This window comes from Schistocerca nitens, chromosome 2 (genome assembly GCF_023898315.1).
Source record: "Schistocerca nitens isolate TAMUIC-IGC-003100 chromosome 2, iqSchNite1.1, whole genome shotgun sequence".
Classification (NCBI taxonomy): Eukaryota; Metazoa; Arthropoda; class Insecta; order Orthoptera; family Acrididae; genus Schistocerca; species Schistocerca nitens.
Window position 1 is genome coordinate 770,083,632 of NC_064615.1, and position 23,082 is coordinate 770,106,713.

Genomic DNA, 23,082 nt, shown 5'->3' on the forward strand with positions numbered 1-23,082 from the left:
TTCGAGCGATTTTAATTGTTTCTCTATCCCTCTGTCGTCTATTTCGATATCTACCATTTTGACATCTGTGCGACAATCTAGAGAAGGAACTACAGTGCAGTCTTCCTCTGTAAAACAGCTTTGGAAAAAGACATTTAGTATTCCGGCCTTTAGTCTGTCATCCTCTGTTTCAGTACCATTTTGGTCACAGAGTGCCTGGACATTTGACATAAGACCAAAATTTCTTAGGATTTTCTGCCAAGTCAGTACATAGAACTTTACTTTCGAATTCATTGAAAGCCTCTCTTCGGACATATTCCCCGTTCCGAAGAGTTTCACAGGTAGAACACAATTTAGTGTACATTTGTTTTTGAGCTAGTGGCACGCCTGTACGTATCGAACACAGCCAACATCTTTGACATTTTGTTTTAGCCCAACGTATCTCGTTTCTTGCATCCTCGCTGCTCGTGGCTTCCATCTGTCATAGGAATAGGAGTAGACCGAAAATTGAACCCTATGGAACTTCCTTTGTGATTCCTCCCCAGGCCTAAAATTTTCTACCTTTCCAACTTTGATTGAATTATTCAGCACGTCTTTTGCATTCTGTTCGTTAAGTATGATTCAAACCAGTTGTGTGTAAATGTATTTAAGGGCAGACGTAGACCAAAGCACATACTGACATTTAAACACCGATGTCACCAACAATGCTAAAGTTAAAACGTTAAAAGTTGAGACTCTTGTGTAGAAAATAGCGTACCATATTGTGTGCATATTTTGTTTGATAATGTTCATGGAAATTCAGTTCATGAAGATTTGAATTTTTAATTACCTGTGTACATATGGTGTACCTTTTCTCAACAAATAATGGAGCATTAACGCTGAAACTTTAAAACTTACATCTGCATAAAAGGCTGGTTAAATGAGTGCAACAGATTTTTGCTTATGTTCATACTTACTTCCAAATTAATTTTTCATTTTTATGTTAACCGAACAGATCTGTTTTCCTCATATAATAAAGGATAATATTTCTCAGACGCAAGATAAATAAAAAATGCTTCACAGGATTGTCCAGTAAGTGATTTTTTAGAATTGTGACATAGTTCAGGATGTTAGCTCTTATAGTTCCTGAGAAAAGGTGCACTGTAGCTAAAACAAGTCACTCAATGGCAAACCTCGTTTGAAGCTTTTTTTCATTTTTTACCAATATTGCAATATCTCCATTTATACTCCTTGGGAATTGTCAAGCCGTGCTTCACCGATCCCTCTGAGTATCTTCAGTGTGAATGCGCCTGGATGGAAACCTAATCTCTGCAGGCACTTAATCGTTCCTACATTTCCACTATTAAACACAGACACGCATCATATACAGCTTGTATTACAACATCTGAAAACATAAATACTGTTTTTGGACAAAAGGTGATTGTAACTCTCATTCATGCTTTATGTTTCCTCATCTACATATTTTTTCTGCAGTTAAGGATTGGCTAGGTATCTAAAAGTTGCCATTATAACATTTAAAACAACAAGTAGCAAATAATGCTTATAGGTGTATGTCTTTCCACTGACTTCTGCCTGAAGATATTTGCACCGTGATATATCACAGAGGAGTGCTACAGTAACGACTTTCTTCAGTGCAAAGTTTGTGAAAGAATATTGCCCACGCTGCTTACTGCGTTGTTTTCACGCTAAGTGCATTGTCCCTGATGGGTTTTCCATGATATATTTTTAATGTATGAATTTCTTCATCTGCAAGTCTGTTAGCGCCTCCCAGTGGCTTTCTATCGTCTAATTTCTTACCGTTCATTCCTTCACAGCCTTCTACGTAATACATCTGCAGTTCCTTTCGATTGTGTGATCGAAAAATTATCACAAAAATGTCTAGTACACAGAACATATGATTCATAGCACGGAAAGAAGGGAGCGTAGCCGGTGCCCATGGCCAAATAACATTATGAAAAAAACATACGTTTCTAGGCAGATGTCGATTATGAAACTTTGAGATGTCATTCTTAAAGCATCAATCTAAAGAGTTAAACAATAAAAAAATTCTATTTTTTCGCTTTTCTTGCTCTACATCTTTCCTTAACGTACAGTAAGTGTGTTCAATCTCGGAAACCATTCGCAATAGGACATATGTCCATATGAACGTGTTTTGCTTCAAACCAGCATTCCTGTCATATCCCTGAATGTTGACCATTCCTCCCGGGACGCCCTACATACCTGAAAAGCTGTGTACTTCTGTAAACGATTTCACAGTGCATAATGGCGAAGAACGTATTGAACCAGGACTCGTTGACGAGTAGGGCAGCCTGTGTCTCACTGCTTTCTTTCAGAGCTGATGGTTGCAGCAGTGGATGCAGCTGAGCGACGTACCTCGTTCTCGTCTGCAAAAACGTCGTAGAAGACTGTGAGGTCTCCTCTGTATGTGGTTTCGTTGGTTTCCTCGTCCAGGATCTGTGAGACATTGATTGTCATGCCACGGTATTCCCCATCGTCGCAGCCGCCGAACTCCAAGAGGTCCCCAGCGTACGGGCCCTGCCAACCAGAAACACGTACATTAAAACAGGTCTTCACTTGACAACAAAGAAGAAAACGTCCCCCACAACAGAACAGAAGCTAAAGCTAGGCAGTCGCAAAGAAAAATGTATTGCTACATTATTAACGCAAACATCTTTCGGCAAAAATTTTCGATTATACAATTCTACCAAAATTCGATGAGAAAAGTTCAGAAGTAGACTCTTTGTATTGAGCAAAAGTTGTATGAAACAATTATGAAGCCCACTGTGGTATGGAAAATCTCAGGGTAGTTTTTCTTGGATTTTAGGTATTGCTCTGAGACAAACAGAGCTGTATTGGTGACTTCCAGTTGTTGTGCTCGGGACAGCAACTGTTCACGGTGGTGCGTATGAATACCCGCCTCTGTCGATAGTATTTACAGCCCAGGTTGAAGCCAAAATTCAGCGTTACATGCAGTATTACCCACTGACTGCTATCGTTTTTGCTCAAGCCCAAAGTCTCACCATACTTTTAAATAACCTCCCAGGATGTCTCACGGCAAAGTGTCTCCTTCGAACCTAGCACCCTAGCGTCTCACACCAGCCTTCTGCAGAATTGCTATGATTGTGTCCATCCATATGACCAGCCACCTTGGATGTTTTGCCCTGTCAACTGAATTATGAGGGTTGCCCAGAAAGTAATGCATCGCATTTTTTTTCTCAGCCGAAAACAATGCTACGAATGTGAAACGTTAAGTATGTATTATTTGAAGTCCCCTGAGTGAGCGCGCCAAGTTTCCGTCACCTCCGACAGATAGCGTAGCTGCTGGACAGACTCACAATGGCGTCTGTAGGTGATGTACGTCACAAGCATCGTGCAGTCATTGAAATTCTCACTGTAGAAGAAGAAACTGTGGGGAATATTCACAAACGCTTGTGCAAATTCTATTGCTCACCTGCTGTCGAAAGAAGTACAGTTAGTCGCTGGGCACAGACGGTGAGGTCTTGAGAAGGCGGTTCGGAGGAGCTTCGCGATTTGCAACGGTCAGAGAGACCATCTAGGGCTGTCACACCTGACATGTTGCAGCGAGCTGATGTCATTCGCGAGGACAGACGCATTAGACTCGGAAGTTGACACTGCATCTGTCATCAGCAATGGAAATGTGGATGCAGTTATCGGCACTCTCGGTTATTGAAAAGTGCGTGCAAGATGGATCCCGCGGTGTCTAATGGTGGATCACAAATCGCACAGAAAAAACTTTTGTCCTGATTTGTTGCAACGATTTCAATCTGAGGGGGATGTCTTCTTGTTCCGGATTGTGACAGGTGATGAAACCTGGGTTCACCATTTTGAGCCCAAAACAAAACGATTGGCGCCATTAATACCCCCTATGGAAGAAAAAATTCAAGGAAACTGCTTCCACCAGTAAGTTCATCATCACCGTGTTCGTGGACTGTGAAGGTGTGATTGTCATTGATGTGACGCCAAGAGGTGTAACATTACTTCAGTAGCATATGACAACATTATAACAAAACTCAAGACGCGCTTCGAGCGACTTCAGAGCCACAGAAACCAAGGAGATGTAATTCTTCAGGCTTTCCCGGCGATCTGTTGACATTTTGAGAAAACTGGACTTGTGCACTATGTTCGCGTCGTTCTCGCACGATATTTCGACAGTGTAATTCGCTGTCTTCTTCAGGTGCAACCCGAGAATGGTCCACTATTTATGCCTGTAAGGTGCTGGGCGCTCCCTAGTCGGTAAGCGCCGCATCGAGTGTTCCCTCCAGTGTCTGCGTCCGCCAGACGCGGCTTCGTTGGTCCTCTCTGGTCGTTGGTGTTCCCACTCCCGTCTGCTCACGGCTCGGCCGATCTATGGGGTAACGGTAGTCATCTGTAGTGTCTTATACTCTGTAATCTGGCTGTTTCATTGGTCTCCACTTCTGTTTCTTGCTCGGCGCTCCGTAACTGGTCCGCGCCGTGTCGATTGTTCCCTCTCCAATGATTCCCTCTGATCGTTGGTGTTCTGATCGACGTCCAGGCCCAACTTGGACGTCCTATAGAGTCGTGGTCTTCATCTCGGGAGTGTCAGGACAAATCTGTCTTGTGGCTGTTTTCTCGGTCCCCACTCCTGGTTCTTGAGAAATCTCGATGTGTTTTGCATTGAGTTTTAAGAAGTTCGTGGCCGGATCCCAGGCCGTGTGAAAGGTGGCTACACTGAGCCACAGCGCCAGAGATCACGCTAGAGAGTATTGTTCCGCCGCCTCCACTGGCAGTGATTATTGAGAACTCGTAGTGGGCAGTGCTTTGGGAGAACTCGTGGTAGTCAGTGCTGAGATGTCGTAGTGAGGAGTGTTTGTTGAGATGAGCTAGTAGGCAGTGCTTGCTGAGATGTGATACTGAAAAGTTCTTGTTGAGATGTGATAGTAGCGAGTCGGTGTGGAGAGATTGTAATGTCTAGAGTGCTTTTCATCAATATAAATTAAGGTAACAAGCTACTTTTCTTTTCTTTCTCATTATTTCAATGTCCTGATTAATGCGTCATTACAGGTTCAGTCAACAAAGCATCTGGCTTGTGTTCTTGTATTAGAGTGTAATTCTGGTTTTCTTGAGTAATTATGGTATTTCTATTTTCTTTAATTAATTCAGTATAAATGATATTTAAAATTTCTTGTGTTGTTGAAGAAGAACCGTGCCAGATGCGTACGTTGAGTCATACTTCCACACACAGAACAGTTACACTTGTGCTTTGGTTTCGTAGGTTTTATAGTTGCTGGGGACTTAATTAATTAATTGTGTTAATGAAAATTTCCATTTCATTCTTTGTTGTTGTTCTATGCAGTCAGATTGCGTAATAATACTAGTCAGGGCCAACCGTTACGAGACTTCGTAACCGAACAGACAGCTACAGAAGCAAAAAATTTAAAAATAATTTGCATTATATTTTAAATAAGCCCCCATGCACGTGGCGACCGCTGCTTCGGATCGTCCCTTGGAATTCTTCTGATTGTAAAAATAGTAGACAGTAGTATTGTTGTAGTAATTTGTAGTTTAGTAATTGTAGTCTATTTTGCATGTGTAGATTTGGTAATTGTCATTCTTCTAATGGTATTTTTATTTTGCAAAATTTAATTTTGTTATCTTGTATACGGGTTTGACAATTTAGTGCAGTCAGGAAGATTTCAATTGTTCGTTAATCGTGTTTGAGGGAAACATTTCGTGTGAATGGTATTGTTGGAGATAAAGTGTCATTGTGTGTAATTTTCATATAGTGACGAGTTTTGTATGTTTTGTAAATGTTTACGCGATCAATGAAAAAGGCAAAAATGATGGATAGTCAGAATGACGAAATTGTTAACATGGCGAACTCGCCAACAGAGGAAAACAGTATCATGAATAATGAAGTAGAAAACAATTTAATAAGTCGGGAAAATAGTCCGGAACCATTTCAAAATTTTTCTCAATCAAAAAAGTTTCAGAATCCGAGATTAACGACAGAAGATTCTGGGACAGTATCGAACACAGATAGCTTTACAGCTATGACGAAGGAAGCTGGTTTTGTGGGAAATGTTAGGGGCGAAAGGAATTTCGAACCAGACCATATGGAGCAGTTGATGGGTGCAATATTAAATTTGGGATCACAAATGAGAACAATGGAAGCACGGTTAGACTCACAGATGGGAACAATGGAGCAGTTACGATCTGAATTAAAAACTGATAGGGGCACAATGGAAACACGGTTAGACTCACTGGGGTCACAGTTGGGATCTGAATTAAAAACAGTGGGTTCACAAATAGGAACAATTAAAACAGAGATGGAAACAATGGAAACACGGTTAGACTCACGAATAGGGACATGTTTCAAAAACATGAAAGATGAATTAAAGAAAGAAATCAGAGAAGAAGTACAACCGATTTTGAATGCTCACAATAATAGATTAATTGCAGTAGAGATTAGACAAAGGGAACAGGATAGAGAACAGGAGGAAAGAGATCGCCTGATAGTACAAAAATTTTCAGAGTTAAATTTACAATGTGCACACGATAAGGAAGAAATATTTGAGAAAATCGAGGAAACCGTACCAAATGACAGATTAAATAACCTAACACAACAATATGAACAGTTAACTACCAAATGTGTCAATACTGAAACCCGAGTCGCGACACTTACGGAAGACGTAAATGAACAGAAAGAAAAAATAGGTGACTTATCGGAAAGAGTTGAGGAGATTTCAGATAAACTGACAAGTCTTAGTTTAAATGGGGATAGAGATTCGGATGATACAGCTCCATTACCATTTGCAGAAACCGAAGAGTACCAGAACATAAATAAGCATGTTGAAAATCAGGGAAAATTTAATGTTCGCGTTAAAAGGGAATTTGAGGCATTACGAAAGCAAGTCAAACATATTGAAGGCGAAATCGTAGGAAAAGACAGCAGAAGAAATTTGGAATCACAGATAGCAGAGGGCTTTGAAGAAAATAATTTATTTCGTTTATGGGATGCAACAAGAGAGCGCCAGGCGCGCGAACTTGACAATAATCGACATTGGGACTGGGACAGACGCGGTAGGTCTTTGTCGCCACGAGGCGAAAACTTTGACTATAAACACTTTTTGACTGTCCGGAAATTTCAGATCTTTCGTAATTCTAAGAATGACATACATCCATGTTCATGGCTTGATCAATTTACGTACGCACTTCCGCCAAATTTGCCATTAAGTCACAAACTGAAATTTATGTGCAGCTATTAAAGTCCTCAGGGGATTCACTACACTAAGTGAATATGTGCCGTAGCGTTCACAGGGCCCCGAGCTGTAGTGGTGCTATTTCCCTTTTAGTTTTCTGCACCGCTGCCTACTCTTTCACTATTCTTTGCATCTATAAAAACAATTCTACTACTATCCATCTATCTAGACAGTAGGTAAAGAATAACCGGATTTCACTGTTTTACCCGAAAGTGACTTTGGAAATTACCGTTTGGACTTACTATATTTTCTCCAGCATTCAATCGTAGTTTCAGCGAAATCTTACCTGTTCATCTTCGTGACAATATTACTTCATATGTTGACGATATTCTTATTGCTAAACGTTCTTGGAGTGAGCACAACAAAATTTTGGATTCATTATTACGTATCTTTGCAAGAGCTGGCATTACAGTGAACTTGAAAAAATCTGAATTTGGTCGTTCTCAGGTGAAATTTCTCGGTCACATTATTTCTACAGAAGGTATTCTTCCTGATCCAGAGAAACTAGACGCGATTCGTAATTATGCTGTTCCTACCACAAAACGTGATGTTCGTAGTTTCCTTGGTGTTTGTAATTTTCTTAGACGCTTTGTTAGATTGGATGATTTGGTCACACCTCGTTTACACATTTCAGTTATGCGCACTTTGGTCCCAGAAAATGCTTTCATAAATTACGAGAAAATTGTTACTTCAGTAATATGGAAAAACGTATTCGATCTGTTCTTGCCAAATGCAAATTATGTCAAAAGGCTAAGCCTCCAACGATTTCTCACAGAGCACCGTTGTTTCCTATCATTCCAGCGAAATTAAAGGACATGGCTGCAGTCGATTTGTTCGGTCCAGTGGTTCGTTCTACTAATGGTTTTGCGTACATTTTCGTAGCAGTGGAATTGACATCAAAATATGTGTGTTTTACACCTTTACGCAAAGCAACAGCTCGTTCAGTATCCAACGCTTTCATCAAACATTTTCTTAAAGAAGTTGGTCATGTTGATATGGTAATATCAGATAATGGATCACAGTTTCGCTCTAAAATTTGGCTTCGTACTCTACGGCGTCGTAAGATTAAACCAATTTTTATTTCACTTTTTCACCCTCAATCTAATGCTTCAGAGAGATGGATGAAGGAAATCAATAAATTGTGCCGTCTTTATTGTCATCAGAATCACAGAACTTAGGATCAGTATCTTCATATTTTTCAAAACATTCTGAATGAACTTCCTAATGACTCAACTTCTTTACCACCTCTATTGATATTAAAAAATAAAGTACCAACAAATCGCATTTCTGAAATCGTTCCTTTTCCGCCTTCACGGAAACTGCGGCATTCTGAAGTTGTCAACCTGGCTCTACGAAATATTGCGTTTGCGGCTGCAAGAAGAGGGAAATCAGCTAAACGTCCTGGTCGTTTAAAAATCTTGTCAGTTGGTCAAAAGGTATTAATTAAGTCCCACCGTTTGTCTCACAAAGGAAAAGGCTTGTGTCGCAAATTTTTTCTGCTTTATAACGGTCCATATACACTCCTGGAAATTGAAATAAGAACACCGTGATTCATTGTCCCAGGAAGGGGAAACTTTATTGACACATTCCTGGGGTCAGATACATCACATGATCACACTGACAGAACCACAGGCACATAGACACAGGCAACAGAGCATGCACAATGTCGGCACTAGTTCAGTGTATATCCACCTTCCGCAGCAATGCAGGCTGCTATTCTCCCATGGAGACGATCGTAGAGATGCTGGATGTAGTCCTGTGGAACGGCTTGCCATGCCATTTCCACCTGGCGCCTCAGTTGGACCAGCGTTCGTGCTGGCGTGCAGACCGCGTGAGACGACGCTTCATCCAGTCCCAAACATGCTCAATGGGGGACAGATCCGGAGATCTTGCTGGCAAGGGTAGTTGACCTACACCTTCTAGAGCACGTTGGGTGGCACGGGATACATGCGGACGTGCATTGTCCTGTTGGAACAGCAAGTTCCCCTGACGGTCTAGGAATGGTAGAAAGATGGGTTCGATGACGGTTTGGATGTACCGTGCACTATTCAGTGTCCCCTCGACGATCACCAGTGGTGTACGGCCAGTGTAGGAGATCGCTCCCCTCACCATGATGCCGGGTGTTGGCCCTGTGTGCCTCGGTCGTATGCAGTCCTGATTGTGGCGCTCACCTGCACGGCGCCAAACACGCATACGACCATCATTGGCACCAAGGCAGAAGCGACTCTCATCGCTGAAGACGACACGTCTCCATTCGTCCCTCCATTCACGCCTGTTGCGACACCACTGGAGGCGGGCTGCACGATGTTGGGGCGTGAGCGGAAGACGGCCTAACGGTGTGCGGGACCGTAGCCCAGCTTCATGGAGACGGTTGCGAATGGTCCTCGCCGATACCCCAGGAGCAACAGTGTCCCTAATTTGCTGGGAAGTGGCGGTGCGGTCCCCTACGGCACTGCGTAGGATCCTACGGTCTTGGCGTGCATCCGTGCGTCGCTGCGGTCCGGTCCCAGGTCGACGGGCACGTGCACCTTCCGCCGACCACTGGCGACAACATCGATGTACTGTGGAGACCTCACGCCCCACGTGTTGAGCAATTCGGCGGTACGTCCACCCGGCCTCCCGCATGCCCACTATACGCCCTCGCTCAAAGTCCGTCAACTGCACATACGGTTCACGTCCACGCTGTCGCGGCATGCTACCAGTGTTAAAGACTGCGATGGAGCTCCGTATGCCACGGCAAACTGGCTGACACAGACGGCGGCGGTGCACAAATGCTGCGCAGCTAGCGCCATTCGACGGCCAACACCGCGGTTCCTGGTGTGTCCGCTGTGCCGTGCGTGTGATCATTGCTTGTACAGCCCTCTCGCAGTGTCCGGAGCAAGTATGGTGGGTCTGACACACCGGTGTCAATGTGTTCTTTTTTCCATTTCCAGGAGTGTAGAATTCGCAAAATTATCCATGATAACACTGTTGAAGTAGAAACTCTTAAATCTCGGCGCTCGAAGGGAATACATCACATATCTAACGTTAAAATTTTTGTGGAATGACATACTTTAGAGAAACTAACAGCTACATGTAAACATGCGGAGAGTACAAGGATACCGCGCTGTGTTTTGGCGGTGCAGTCTGGACCCGCAAGACCGCTACGGTCGCAGGTTCGAATCCTGCCTCGGGCATGGATGTTTGTGATGTCCTTAGGTTAGTTAGGTTTAACTAGTTCTCAGTTCTAGGGGACTAATGACCTCAGCAGTTGAGTCCCATAGTGCTCAGAGCCATTTGAACCATTTTTTTGTTTTGGCGGCGGCACATACTCAAAGCAACAGTCAGTCTGCGCGTCGCACAAGGCAGTCGTTGACCGCAAACAATTACTTCCTACGTCACGCGTCTACAGCTGATCGAGCGTTCAGTGCGAATGCACTGACAGACGTAAACAAATACACAGTCTAATTTCTCGGATTAAATTCAGTATAAAGCTATGGGACTTTATGAATTATGTTATTAACGTTCAGTATTTTTCAGGATACGGTTGTATAAAATATTTAAGACCTTCAGGTAAATTCTGTGCGTGTCCGACGTTAAGACGACTTGCTATGGAGAAAATTTCAGGAAGAATGTAATTTCAAAGAAAAAAGTAATAAACTAAAAAAGGGTAACTATTAATTGAGTTTATTTTTCAGGTAACATATTTCCACTTAGGTACGTACTTTAGACGTAATTTGCTGCTTGCGATTACGTGACTCATACTTTGTGCTAATTTCATGTTCTATGAATTTACTTGTGAAGCGACGTGCTTGTGTACATTTGCTGATTTTGACAATTATTGATTAATGAACAGTGTTGTTACTTATGTATATTATGCATCGCTTGGCTGCTATGCCTTTTCACTGATGTCATATTTTTTTTATTATGTGCCTGCTGTGTTCATTTATTTAAATTGTAATTGTCAACTGATTAATTGTGCTGACGGTGGTTATGTATGTAAGTTATACTTTGTGATTTATCTGCTTGCGCCTTCATGTTTACTTATTAAGATTACGTATGAACATTTATTTGCTTATGCTGATATGGCGATAATGGCCTGTTTATTATGTAAGATACATATTTGCTGCTTTGCGTATGGATTGTATATTAACACATTTCCTTTTGTTGTCATAACTACTCTTCAATTTAGAATATAGCAATGCTGATGTACAGTGTACGAACATAGAGTTTAGGTTACACTGTGGTATTAATTATAGATCGTTCGCTTGGCAGAGCCTCGTTATAGGGATTGTGCTGCATCCACTTGTTGACATTCTGTTCTCTACTGGTATATTTACTCGCTATTGCATGTTTTGCTTACGTTCAGTGCTTTATATTTTTAAGATAAGAAAATGAACTGCTATAATTCGACGAACGACATTAGTACGAGAAACTTCATAGAAGTCACATGAGCTGGAGGTTTTATGGAAGCTGTATAAATTTATGCTAATAGGAAGGAAGCTAACGACATGACATACCAACACTAGGTTAGACCATTGACAGTTATTACACTGCATTCTTCGTGAGCAATTGAAATAGGAAGTGACACTTGACACAAGTAATACTCCACATGTTTGCTTCTGTTTGCCATAATTCTTGAAGTGGTGTACACACTGTGAAATATTATGATCATTCACACTCCGTAATCATAATTAATTACTGAGAGTTATTCGAACTAAGTCTGTTAGAGGTCATGTACGCATTTCTTTTATTTAATGATGGACAAGGTAAACAAAATGTATCTTATAATTTATAATGAGTAGCAGATTTGGATCAGATGGATTACACGAGAGGTTGTGTGTTGACATTGTGTCTTCGGATTGTATGAGATGATGAATTGAGGTTTGCATTAGAATTTTGTCTGCACTTGTTCGAGGAGACTGACTAGAGGAAAGAGTTGTTATGGAAGTGAAATGATATTGGCAATGAGGTTATATGTATCAACGTATTGAAGAGGTATTATAGAGGTATTGAGATTATGTGAAGTTGATGATTATTGGAGTTTTCGTGGACAAGAGGTAAGGTAAATGATATTGATGATAAGGTTTATATGTATCGACGTATTGAAGAGGTATTAGTGAAGTATTGAGATTATGTGATGCTGATGATTATTGGAGTTTTGGTGGATAAGAGGTAAAGTAAGTGAGGAGCATATTTTTTTTGTTGGTCCATATGGAACAAGGAGGATGAAGATGGCAGACTAGAACACTCAAGTAGAAGGAAGATTGTCTACACACACACTTTGTCAAATCACTAAGCAGTATATACTTTTTTTTTGAGAGAGGAAGCATTTGCATATCTTGGTACACTGACAGTTGTTCATCAACCGTACATTTTGATCTGGCTTGGCAAACATTGGTCTTGACATGATGACTATGACGTTGACTAACTATTATTGACTGTTATACATTGCTGCCACTACTACTTGATACACATGATGAACATAAAATTTTGACAGAATTGCATTTACACAGTTAACACTATTCAACTACACAGTAGCACTAAATGTGGATGAAAGATGAGTAAGTGTGTTTTGTGTGTTTTCCTTTTATAATCCCAGAGAAGTGATCCCAACCTGTCTCCTAAATATTATTTTACTTGTTTGTTGTGGCTTGCACTGACACCCATAAAAATTATAGGTTTACTGATATTTGTGTATTTGTAATATTTAATATGACAATTATCTGATATCATTTGTGTGTTTATTATGATTTGTATGTTTAGTGTAAAAGCATTGTATGTGTATTCAAACTATTGTTCATGCCTGAACTGTCTGATTAGTGATGGTGCTGCACTTTTCAACATGATGTGTGACATTTAGTCATGTTTAATTTCTGCTGATGAACAGTGTGATTAGTGAAAGTGAATATTATGGACTGCGGTCAGCACCTGTTCAACATTGCTGGGTGCCACTGATGGACTGTTTCTACTGAAAAGATGTCACCTGTTGCTGTCTGCACCTGCTCAACATTGCTGGGTGCCACTGATGGACTGCTTCTACTAAAATGATGTCACTTGTTGGTGTCTGCACCTGCTCAACATTGCTGGTGCCACTAATGGAACTGCTTATACTGAAATGGTGTTACTTGTTGATGTCTGCACCTGCTCAACATTGCTGGGTGCCACTGATGGACTGCTTCTACTGAAAAGATGTCACCTGTTGATGTCTGCACCTGCTGAACATTGCTGGGTGCCACTGATGGACTGCTTCTACTGAAATGGTGTTACTTGTTGGTGTCTGCACCTGCTCAACATTGCTGGGTGCCACTGATGGACTGCTTCTACTGAAAAGATGTCACCTGTTGGTGTCTGCACCTGCTCAACATTGCTGGGTGCCACTGATGGACTGCTTCTACCGAAATGGTGTTACTTGTTGGTGTCTGCACCTATTCAACATTGCTGGGTGCCACTGATGGACTGCTTCTACTGAAAAGATGTCACATGTTGCTGTGTGCACCTGCTCAACATTGCTGGTGCCATTAATGGAACTGCTTATACTGAAATGGTGTTACTTGTTGGTGTCTGCACCTATTCAACATTACTGGGTGCCACTGATGGACTGTTTCTACTGAAAAAATGTCACTTGTTGGTTTTTGCACCTGTTGACCATTGCTGGGTGCTACTGCTGGAACTGTCAACTGCTTATTCTTGAGCTATGGAAAGCGTTTATGTGAATATTTGTATAAACTGATTTTTTGTGTATTACTGTTTGTGAAAAGTTATGAGACTCTTACCTGCACATATTCGTCATTGCTGACGCTATTGATTGAACTGTTTAACCACATAATACTTGTGTAAACTGTTATGTAAAGTCACATGTATGAAGGAATTTGTATTGCTTACTGTATTTTATATATTAGGTTATTGAAAGGTCAGTGCAAAGCCAAAATTTTATCTAGTTATATGATATTTACGCATTAATATTATCTTTTATTTTTGTCTGTATTTTTTTTGACGAATTTGGTGGTATTTTCACCACCAATGCTGGCAAAAATACCATCAAATTCTAGCCTGTGGAGGAAGGGCATATGAAAGGTGGCTACACTGAGCCACAGCGCCAGAGATCGCGCTAGAGAGTATTGTTCCGCCGCCTCCACTGGCAGTGATTATTGAGAACTCGTAGTGGGCAGTGCTTTGGGAGAACTCGTGGTAGTCAGTGCTGAGATGTCGTAGTGAGGAGTGTTTGTTGAGATGAGCTAGTAGGCAGTGCTTGCTGAGATGTGATACTGAAAAGTTCTTGTTGAGATGTGATAGTAGCGAGTCGGTGTGGAGAGATTGTAATGTCTAGAGTGCTTTTCATCAATATAAATTAAGGTAACAAGCTACTTTTCTTTTCTTTCTCATTATTTCAATGTCCTGATTAATGCGTCATTACAGGTTCAGTCAACAAAGCATCTGGCTTGTGTTCTTGTATTAGAGTGTAATTCTGGTTTTCTTGAGTAATTATGGTATTTCTATTTTCTTTAATTAATTCAGTATAAATGATATTTAAAATTTCTTGTGTTGTTGAAGAAGAACCGTGCCAGATGCGTACGTTGAGTCATACTTCCACACACAGAACAGTTACACTTGTGCTTTGGTTTCGTAGGTTTTATAGTTGCTGGGGACTTAATTAATTAATTGTGTTAATGAAAATTTCCATTTCATTCTTTGTTGTTGTTCTATGCAGTCAGATTGCGTAATAATACTAGTCAGGGCCAACCGTTACGAGACTTCGTAACCGAACAGACAGCTACTGAAGCAAAAAAATTAAAATTATTTGCATTCAATTTTAATTAAGCCCCCATGCACGTGCTAAGCTGGTATCCAGTGCCACAGTTGATGAGATTCTCTGTGATCTTGATCTCGATGGACTCTTTCATGACACTGTCCCAATATCTAGGTGTCTGTGTGACAATCTTGGTGTGATTGTAGTTCATCAAGTGACTGAGCTCTAGACAGTGTTCTGTTATGGCTGATTTGGTTGCCCATCTGAATCTAGTGTGCCTCTGGTGTTCTTTACACCCGATGTCCACAGTCCTGGTGGTCTGGCCGATGTATGACATCCCACACTCGCATGCTGTGTTGTAAATGCCTGGCTTCCGTAACCCCAGCTCATCCTTTACATTCCCCAACATTGTCCCAATCTTAGTAGGTGGGGAAAATACGCTCTTGATGACATGTTTCATGAGAACTCTGCTGATCTTAGCAGAGATCGGTCCAGCGTATGGCAAGTATGCCATCCTCTTCACCTGTTCTGGCTCTTCTACTAGATCCTGTGGTTGACTGGCAGGTCAAAGTGTCTTCTGGATGTCTGTAGATGAGAATCCAGTTTTGCTGAACGCCGACTGTATGTGTTCTATTTCCAGAAGGCACTTCGATCTGCCAGTCAACCACAGATTCCAGTAGAAGAACCAGAAGAGACGAAGAGGGTGGCATACTTGTGCCTTGTACTCGACCGATCTCTGCTAAGATCAGCAGAATTCTCATGAAACATGACACCAAGAGCGTATTTTGCTCACCCACTAAGATTGGGATAATGCTGTGGAATGTAAAGGATGAACTAGAGTTCTGGGAGCCAGGCATTTACAACATACCACAGGAGTGTGGGATGTCATACATCGGCCAGACCACCAGGATTGTGGACATCAGCTGTAAAGAATACCAAGGCACATCAGACTCAGACAGGCAACCAAATCAGCCACAGCAAAACACTGTTTAGAGCTCAGTCACTCGACGAACTACATTCACACCAAGATTGTCACACAGACCCCTAGATATTTGGACAGTGTCATAAAAGAGTCCATCAAGATCACGGAGAATCTCATCAACCGTGACACTGGAGACCAGCTCAGCATGACCTGGGATCCATTCAGCTCTTGAACTTATGAAAACTCAACGCAAAACACATCGAGATTTCACAAGAACCTGTAGTAGGGACAGAAAAAACAGCCACGAGACAAAGCACCAGACACTGCATATTTGTCCTGACACTCCCGAGATGACGACCACGACCCTAGAGGACGTCCAAGTCGGGCCTGGACGTCGGTCGGAACACCAACGCTCAGAGGGAACAACTGGAGCCGCGGCGCCTGACGGGTGCGGACTGGAGACGGAACACTCGACGAGGCGCAGACCGATTACGGAGTGCCCAGCAAGAGACAGAAGTGGAAAGCGAGGAAATAGCAATGAGACATAACATCAGACGTTACAGACCAGTTTTGACAGACCTCAGACAACGACCACGACCCCAGAGAACGGCCGCACAGGGCGCGGACAGCAGTCGGAACACCAGCGATCAGAGGGGACCATGGGTGCTGGGCCTGGCGAGTGGGGAACGCGAACGAAACACTCGACGCGGCGTGGACCAGTTACGACGCGCCCAGCAAGAAACAGAAGTGGACACCAAGGAAACAGCCAGGATACAGAGCACCAGACACTACAGATAACTACCGCGACCCCAGAGAGCGCCCGAACAGTGCGCGTACGGCAGTGGGAACACCAGCGACCAGAATTGACCGTGGAAGCCGCGTCTGGCGGGCGCGGACTGTGGAGGGAACACCCGGACCGACTAGGGAGCGCCCAGCACCTTACGGGCATAAATAGTCGACTTGATCCGCCCAAGGACCATTCTCGCATAGCACCTGAAGAAGACAGCGAGTTACGCAGTCGAAATATCGTGTGTGAACGACATGCAGATCTGACAGAAGTCCCGTTTTTCCAAAATGTCAACCCAGGAGATGTTTTGCTCCAACACGATAACGCTCGGCCCCACACAAGTTTGACAACTGATGAACACATCGCAAATCAGGGTTGAACAGTGTTACCCCATCCACCCTATAGCCCTGACTTAGCCCCCTCCCACTTCCTCTTATTTGGGCCATTAAACGATGCCATTCGCGGAAGACATTTTGAGGACGATGAGGAGGTGATTCACACAGTGAAACACTGGCTCCGCCACCAGGAGAAGTATTTGTACCGACAGGGCATACATGCTCTTGTTTAGCGCTGGAGGAAGGCTACAGAATGGAATGGAGATTACGTGAAAAATAGGGTGTGTAGATAAAACACTATTCTTCCGTGTGTGTAATTTTTATTATGTTCAATAAAGAATTTTGAAGAAAAAAATGCTGTGCGCTTCTTCCTAGGAAACCATCATATTTGGTTAAAACTTCTTTTGATATTCTGTAACGCCCTCATTCCTCACGCTAGAAGACAAACATACAGTCCCCTAGAAAATTCCTCTTTGATGGCATTTCAGTTCTATGTTGAGTTACATTTAATTTCTTTCATATCTGCACGCTCTCTGGTCTACTGAACTCTGTACTTATTAGCTCTCTTGGCAGCACAAGTATCTGTGCTCATAACAGAAACACACGGTAATGGCGCCCATTCCATCCAGTCACATAAGGGTGCTTGGCCTCCTGGGCCACTATTGTCCAGCGATATTCCCTGCGTCGTCTCCAGGCTCCATTTCGCTACCATTCTCCGCCTGCTCAACATACTGCAACCTTACTTGTTGATAAATAACTCAGAGAAGCAGGAACTGTCCCGCTGATTTAGTGAAAAGCACCTGATGTTGCTAGAATGCAACGAGACCTCCAAAGTCACGGTATCAGTTGCAGATTTAAGTGCGTTGTTAACCGTAATTTAGCGCTGGTATATTGACTCACTATCTGAGAGTTCAGCGTCTCTCACTGCAATGTGGAGGACTGAGAAACAGTGAGAGTAAAGAAAAATTACAAGATCTGTTGAATCGAATAAACAGTCCAACGAGTACAGAATATGGATTGACAGTAAATCGAAGGAGGACAAAAGTAATGAGGAACAACAGAAATGAGAACAGCGAGAAACATAACGTCGGATTTGGGGATCATGAAATAGAAATTAAGGAATTCTGCCACCTAGGCGGCAAAATAACCCATGGTGTACGGAGCAGGGATCACGTAAAAAGCAGACTAGCAGTGGCAAAGGTGGCATTCCTGACCAAGAGAAGTATACTGGCTTCATGTATAGGCCTTAATTTGAGGTAGAAATTATTGAGAATATACGTCTGGTGTACAACATTGTACAGTAGTGAAATATGGACTGTGGGGCAACTGAAATGGAAGAGAGACGAAGCATTTGAGATACTGTGCGACAGAAGAATGTTGAAAATTTAGTGGACTGGTAAGGTAAGGAATGAAGCGGTTCACTGCGGAATCGGAGTGGAAAGGAATATGTGGAAAACACTGACAAGAATATGGAACAGGATGATAGGTTATCGGATAAGACCTCAGGGAATAACCCCCGTGGTACTGGAAGGAGCTGTAGTGGGTAGAAAGAGTAGAGGAAGACAGAGATTGGAATACTCCAGCAAATATTTTACGACGTAGGTTGCAAGTGCTATTCAGAGACAAAAAGGTTGGCAAAGGAGATGAATTCCTGGCTGACTGTATCAATGAGAAGTAGTAGTCCTGAAGCCTGAGACGCTGACAACATCTGGGAGAGCGGTATGCTGACCCAACGTCCCTCAGTAAAACATATAAATGATGAAATACACTTAGGTGACAAAAGTCATCAATCTTCTCATTGGTTTCATGCGGCCAACCACGAATTCCTCTCCTGTGGAAATCTCTTCATCTCAGAGTGGCACTTGCAACCTACGTCCTCAATTATTTGTTGGATGTATTCCAATCTCTGTCTTCTCTACAGTTTTTGCCCTAGCTCCCTCTAGTACCATGGAAGTCATTCCCTGATCTCTTAACAAATGTCCTATCATCCTGTCTCTTCTTTTTCTCAGTGTTTTTCACATATTCCTTTCCTCTCCGATTCTGCGCAGAACCTCCTCATTCTTTACCTTAGCAGTCCATCTAATTTTCAAAATTCGTCTGTAGCACCACATGTCAAATGCTTCGATTCTCTTCTGTTCCGGTTTTTCCGCAGTCCATGTTTCACTACCATACAATGCCGTGCTCCAAACTCACATTCTCAGACATTTCTTCCTCAAACTAATGCTCTTTTTGCAAGTGCTAGTCTGCTTTCGAAATCCTGCTCGCTCTGTCCGTCATTGGTTATTTTGCTGCCCAGGTAGTAGAATTCCTTAACTTCATCTGCTTCGTGACCATCAATCTCACTTTTCTCATTTCTGCCACTTCTCATTACTTTCGTCTTTCTTTGATTTACTCTCAATCTGTATTCTGTACACCGTTCATTCCATTCAGCCGATCATGTAATTCTTCTTCATTTTCAATCAGAATTGCAATGTCATCAGCGAGTTTATCATTTATATCCTTTCACCTTCAATTTTAATCCCACTTCTGAATCTCTCTTTTATTTCCATCACTGCTTCTTCGATGTACAGATTGAACAGTAGGGGCGAAAGGCTACATCCCTGTCTTACTCTTCTTTTTATCTGAGCACTTCGTTCTTGGTCGTCCACTCTTATTTTTCCCTCTTTTTATAGGTTCTCCCTATTTTTCTCAGAATTTCAAACATCTTGCACCATTTTATATTGTCGAACGCTTTTTTTAGGTCGACAATCCGATGAACGTGTCTTGATTTTTGCCTCCATTATCAACCGCAACTTCAGAATTGCCTCTCTGGTACCTTTACGCTTCCTAAAGCCAAACTGTTCGTCATCTAACAAATCCTAAATTTTCTTTTCAATTGCTCTGTTATTATTCCTGTCGCAACTTGGATGCATGCGCTGTTAAGCTGATTGTGCGATAATTCTCGCGCTTGTCACTTCTTACAGTCTTCGGAAATGTGTAGATAACACTGTATATTTCCGAAAGCCAGATGGTATGTCACCAGACTCATACATTCTACACATCAACGTGAACAGTCGTTTTGTTGCCACTTCCCCCAATGATTTTCAAAAACCTGCTGGAATATTATCTGTATCTGCTGCCTTATTTGAACTAAGACCTCCAAGGCTCTTTTAAATTCTGATTCTAATAGTGGATCCCCTATCTCTTCTAAATCGGCTCCTGTTTCTTCTTCTATCGCATCAGACGAATCTTCCCCTCAAATAGCTCTTCAGTGTGCTCTTTCCACCTATCCTCTCTCTCCTCTGCATTTAATAGTGGAATCCCCATTGCACTCTTAATGTTGCCGCCTTTGTTTTTAATTTCTTATATGCTGAGTCAGTCCTTACGACAATCATTTTTTTTCGACTTATCCACATTTTTCATGCAACCATTTTGTCTTAGCTTCCCTCCAGTTCCTATTTATTTCATTCCCCAGTGACTTGCATTCCTGTATTCCTGGATTTCCCAAGACATTTTTGTATTTCCTTCCTTCATCGATCACCTCAAGTATTTCTTCTGTTATTCTTGGCATTTACCTTCTTTGTACGTATGATTTTCTTTCCAACTTCTGTGATAGTTCTGTTTAGACATGTCCGTTCTTCTTCACTGAACTGCCTACTGAGCTATTCCTTATTGTTGCATCTGTAGCCATAGAGAACTTCAAGCGTATCTCGTCATTCCTTAGTACTTCTGTATCCCACATCTTTGCGTATTGATTCTTCGTTACTAATCTCTTAAACTTTAGTCTACTCGTCATCACTACTACATTGTGATCTGAGTCTACATCTGCTCTAGGGTACTTCTTACAATCCACAATCTGATTTCAGATTCGCTGCCTCACCACGCTGTAATCGAACTGAAAGATTCCCATATTACCCAGCCTTTTCCAAGTTTATCTCCTCCTCTTGTGATTCTTGAACAGAGTATTCGCTATTACTAGCTGAAATTTATTACAGAACTCAAGTATTTCTCCTCTCTCATTCCTAGTACGAAATTTTTATATAAATTTGGAGTTGTCATGTTCGTCCATATAATTTGTGTAATGTCCCCGTTTCTTCTGCTTCCTCGTTCTAACAGATTATCACCACTAATTCTGTAACTATTCCTGCCAGTGTCTGAATCCATGGATTTCGCTGCTATGCATTTATCTGTTTCCTTGTCGAGGTATTCTCCATTACTAACAATCATTTTAAGTAGAACTGATGTGGGCATAGTATAATTTCTGAGCCGTGATTGGATGTGGACAGTGGACAATGTATCACACAGAGCCGCTGTTTTAAGGAAGTAGTTTTCTCGTTTTATCGTTCGATACCATAGTTTATCGTAGAGAAACCTGCAAGAAGGATGTACATCATGAACTGGAAATATATTTCTTACATTCCTATATTAACATGACTGATAGGTCAGAAACTCAAGCGATCTAACATTATAGCCTGTTTTATGTGCGGAACGTTGTAGCCCTAAGAGTGCATGAGTTTATGTTCTCTCTTACTAACACCTTCCAAGTACTGATCCTAGACCCTAGAACAGTACTTTAGAGTTGGTAGTGTTGTTGATATATGTAAAATGGTTTGAACTCCAACCGTCTGGAGCTCCATCATGCATAAAAATCACCTTTTTCTTGTTCTTCTTAACCATCTATTATTGCATCACAACAATTACAAATCTGTTACTATACACCGACAAGGGGTGCTATCCTCAAAATGGTTCAAATGGCTCTGAGCACTGTGGGACTTAACATCCGAGGTCATCAGTCCCCTGGAACTTCGAACTACTTAAACCTAACTAAAATAAGGACATCATACACATCCATGCCCGAGGCAGGATTCGAACCTGCGACCGTAGCGGTCGCGCAGTTCCAGACTGTAGCGCGTAGAACCGCTCGGCTACAATGGCCGGCTGGTGCTCACCTCCTCTACATGGGTCATCTGGAGAAATCTTGTGTACTTGGATGGCCGAGGACTCGGCTAGCTCCATTCATTCACGAGACATATGGAATGTAGCGGTCTATTTCTGGTCAGTTGCATATTAAATCAGTAATGGTGCTGCAGAGCTGGTTGGTCAATGACAGTGTGAGGGGGGTCTTTCAGTCTCTAATTTTACCCTAAGACTGCGAGAATGCTCTGTGACCCTCATCAGCATAGAGATAGATCGTAAATTAAGCACTACGCTCAAGGTGATAGAAATATGTAGAGCGCTGTCTGGTATACTTTGATCATGTATGTTTTCGACAATTAACACTGAGTGGACATACTGCACAGCCATCTATCTACATTCGCAATGATACTCGAGAAGCAGAGAGGGGACAGCTTAGCTATAGTACTGAAATTGGGAAACATGCTGTTGCAGCATTCTTCGGTGTTCAAATTACTGTAAAATTGGTAAAATTGTTCGCCCTATCAACTTTATGCTTATTATTAGAGTACATCGATGGTGTCTTTTCCATCCCATCCGTCCACTTGTAGGCTGTTGGTTACCACATAATGATTGACTGACATCGCTTGTTTGAATTGGAGAAAGAGTTTAGGTGGAGGGAAAAAACATTCTGCAGATGGATAGCACCGAAACAGCGATCACGTACATGACTGCAATGTGAGGAATCAGTCGAAATGGAATGCAGAGCCATCAGCTCTTCCGTCACTTTGACAGATATCACTGTGACAGTTTGCAAACTCTCCACAACGCCGCCAAACTTATCCAGTTTCCTTATGTTGTATCTGTCTTTTATTTAAAATCATCCAGTGTGTGTGGTGTGTTATGGTAACAACATGACTTATACTGTGCAATGTCTTGTTTTCTGTGAGAAGCAATGGAGCAGAATGTGTTAATGTAAGTTTAGAACTTGACACAGACCTCGAAGTCTAGTCGATAACAAAATGTTTGGCAGTGTACAAAGCGTGTTAGAGCAGAAAAAAACAATGTTTCAAACAACGACACAGGGTCTTCGACTTATAGCGTAGTTTGTGGGGTACGGTACAGTACAGGTGATGAAGCTTTAAACTGGCCTCTGCAGTGGATCTATACCTGTATATTTAATAGGATCATCACATGTGCTCGATGCCGACACGCAT

General features: G+C 42.1%; 1 protein-coding gene across 3 annotated transcripts in view; it reads right to left on the minus strand.

The window, feature by feature from the left end:
• LOC126234619 (uncharacterized) overlaps nucleotides 1-23,082 on the minus strand; it is a 194,222-nt gene that overhangs the window by 135,450 nt on the left and 35,690 nt on the right. For all 3 annotated transcript variants that reach the window (XM_049943347.1, XM_049943348.1, XM_049943345.1), the window contains exon 2: nucleotides 2,353-2,514. In XM_049943347.1, coding sequence (XP_049799304.1) covers nucleotides 2,353-2,514 — 162 coding nt within the window. The remainder of the gene's footprint in view (nucleotides 1-2,352; nucleotides 2,515-23,082) is intronic.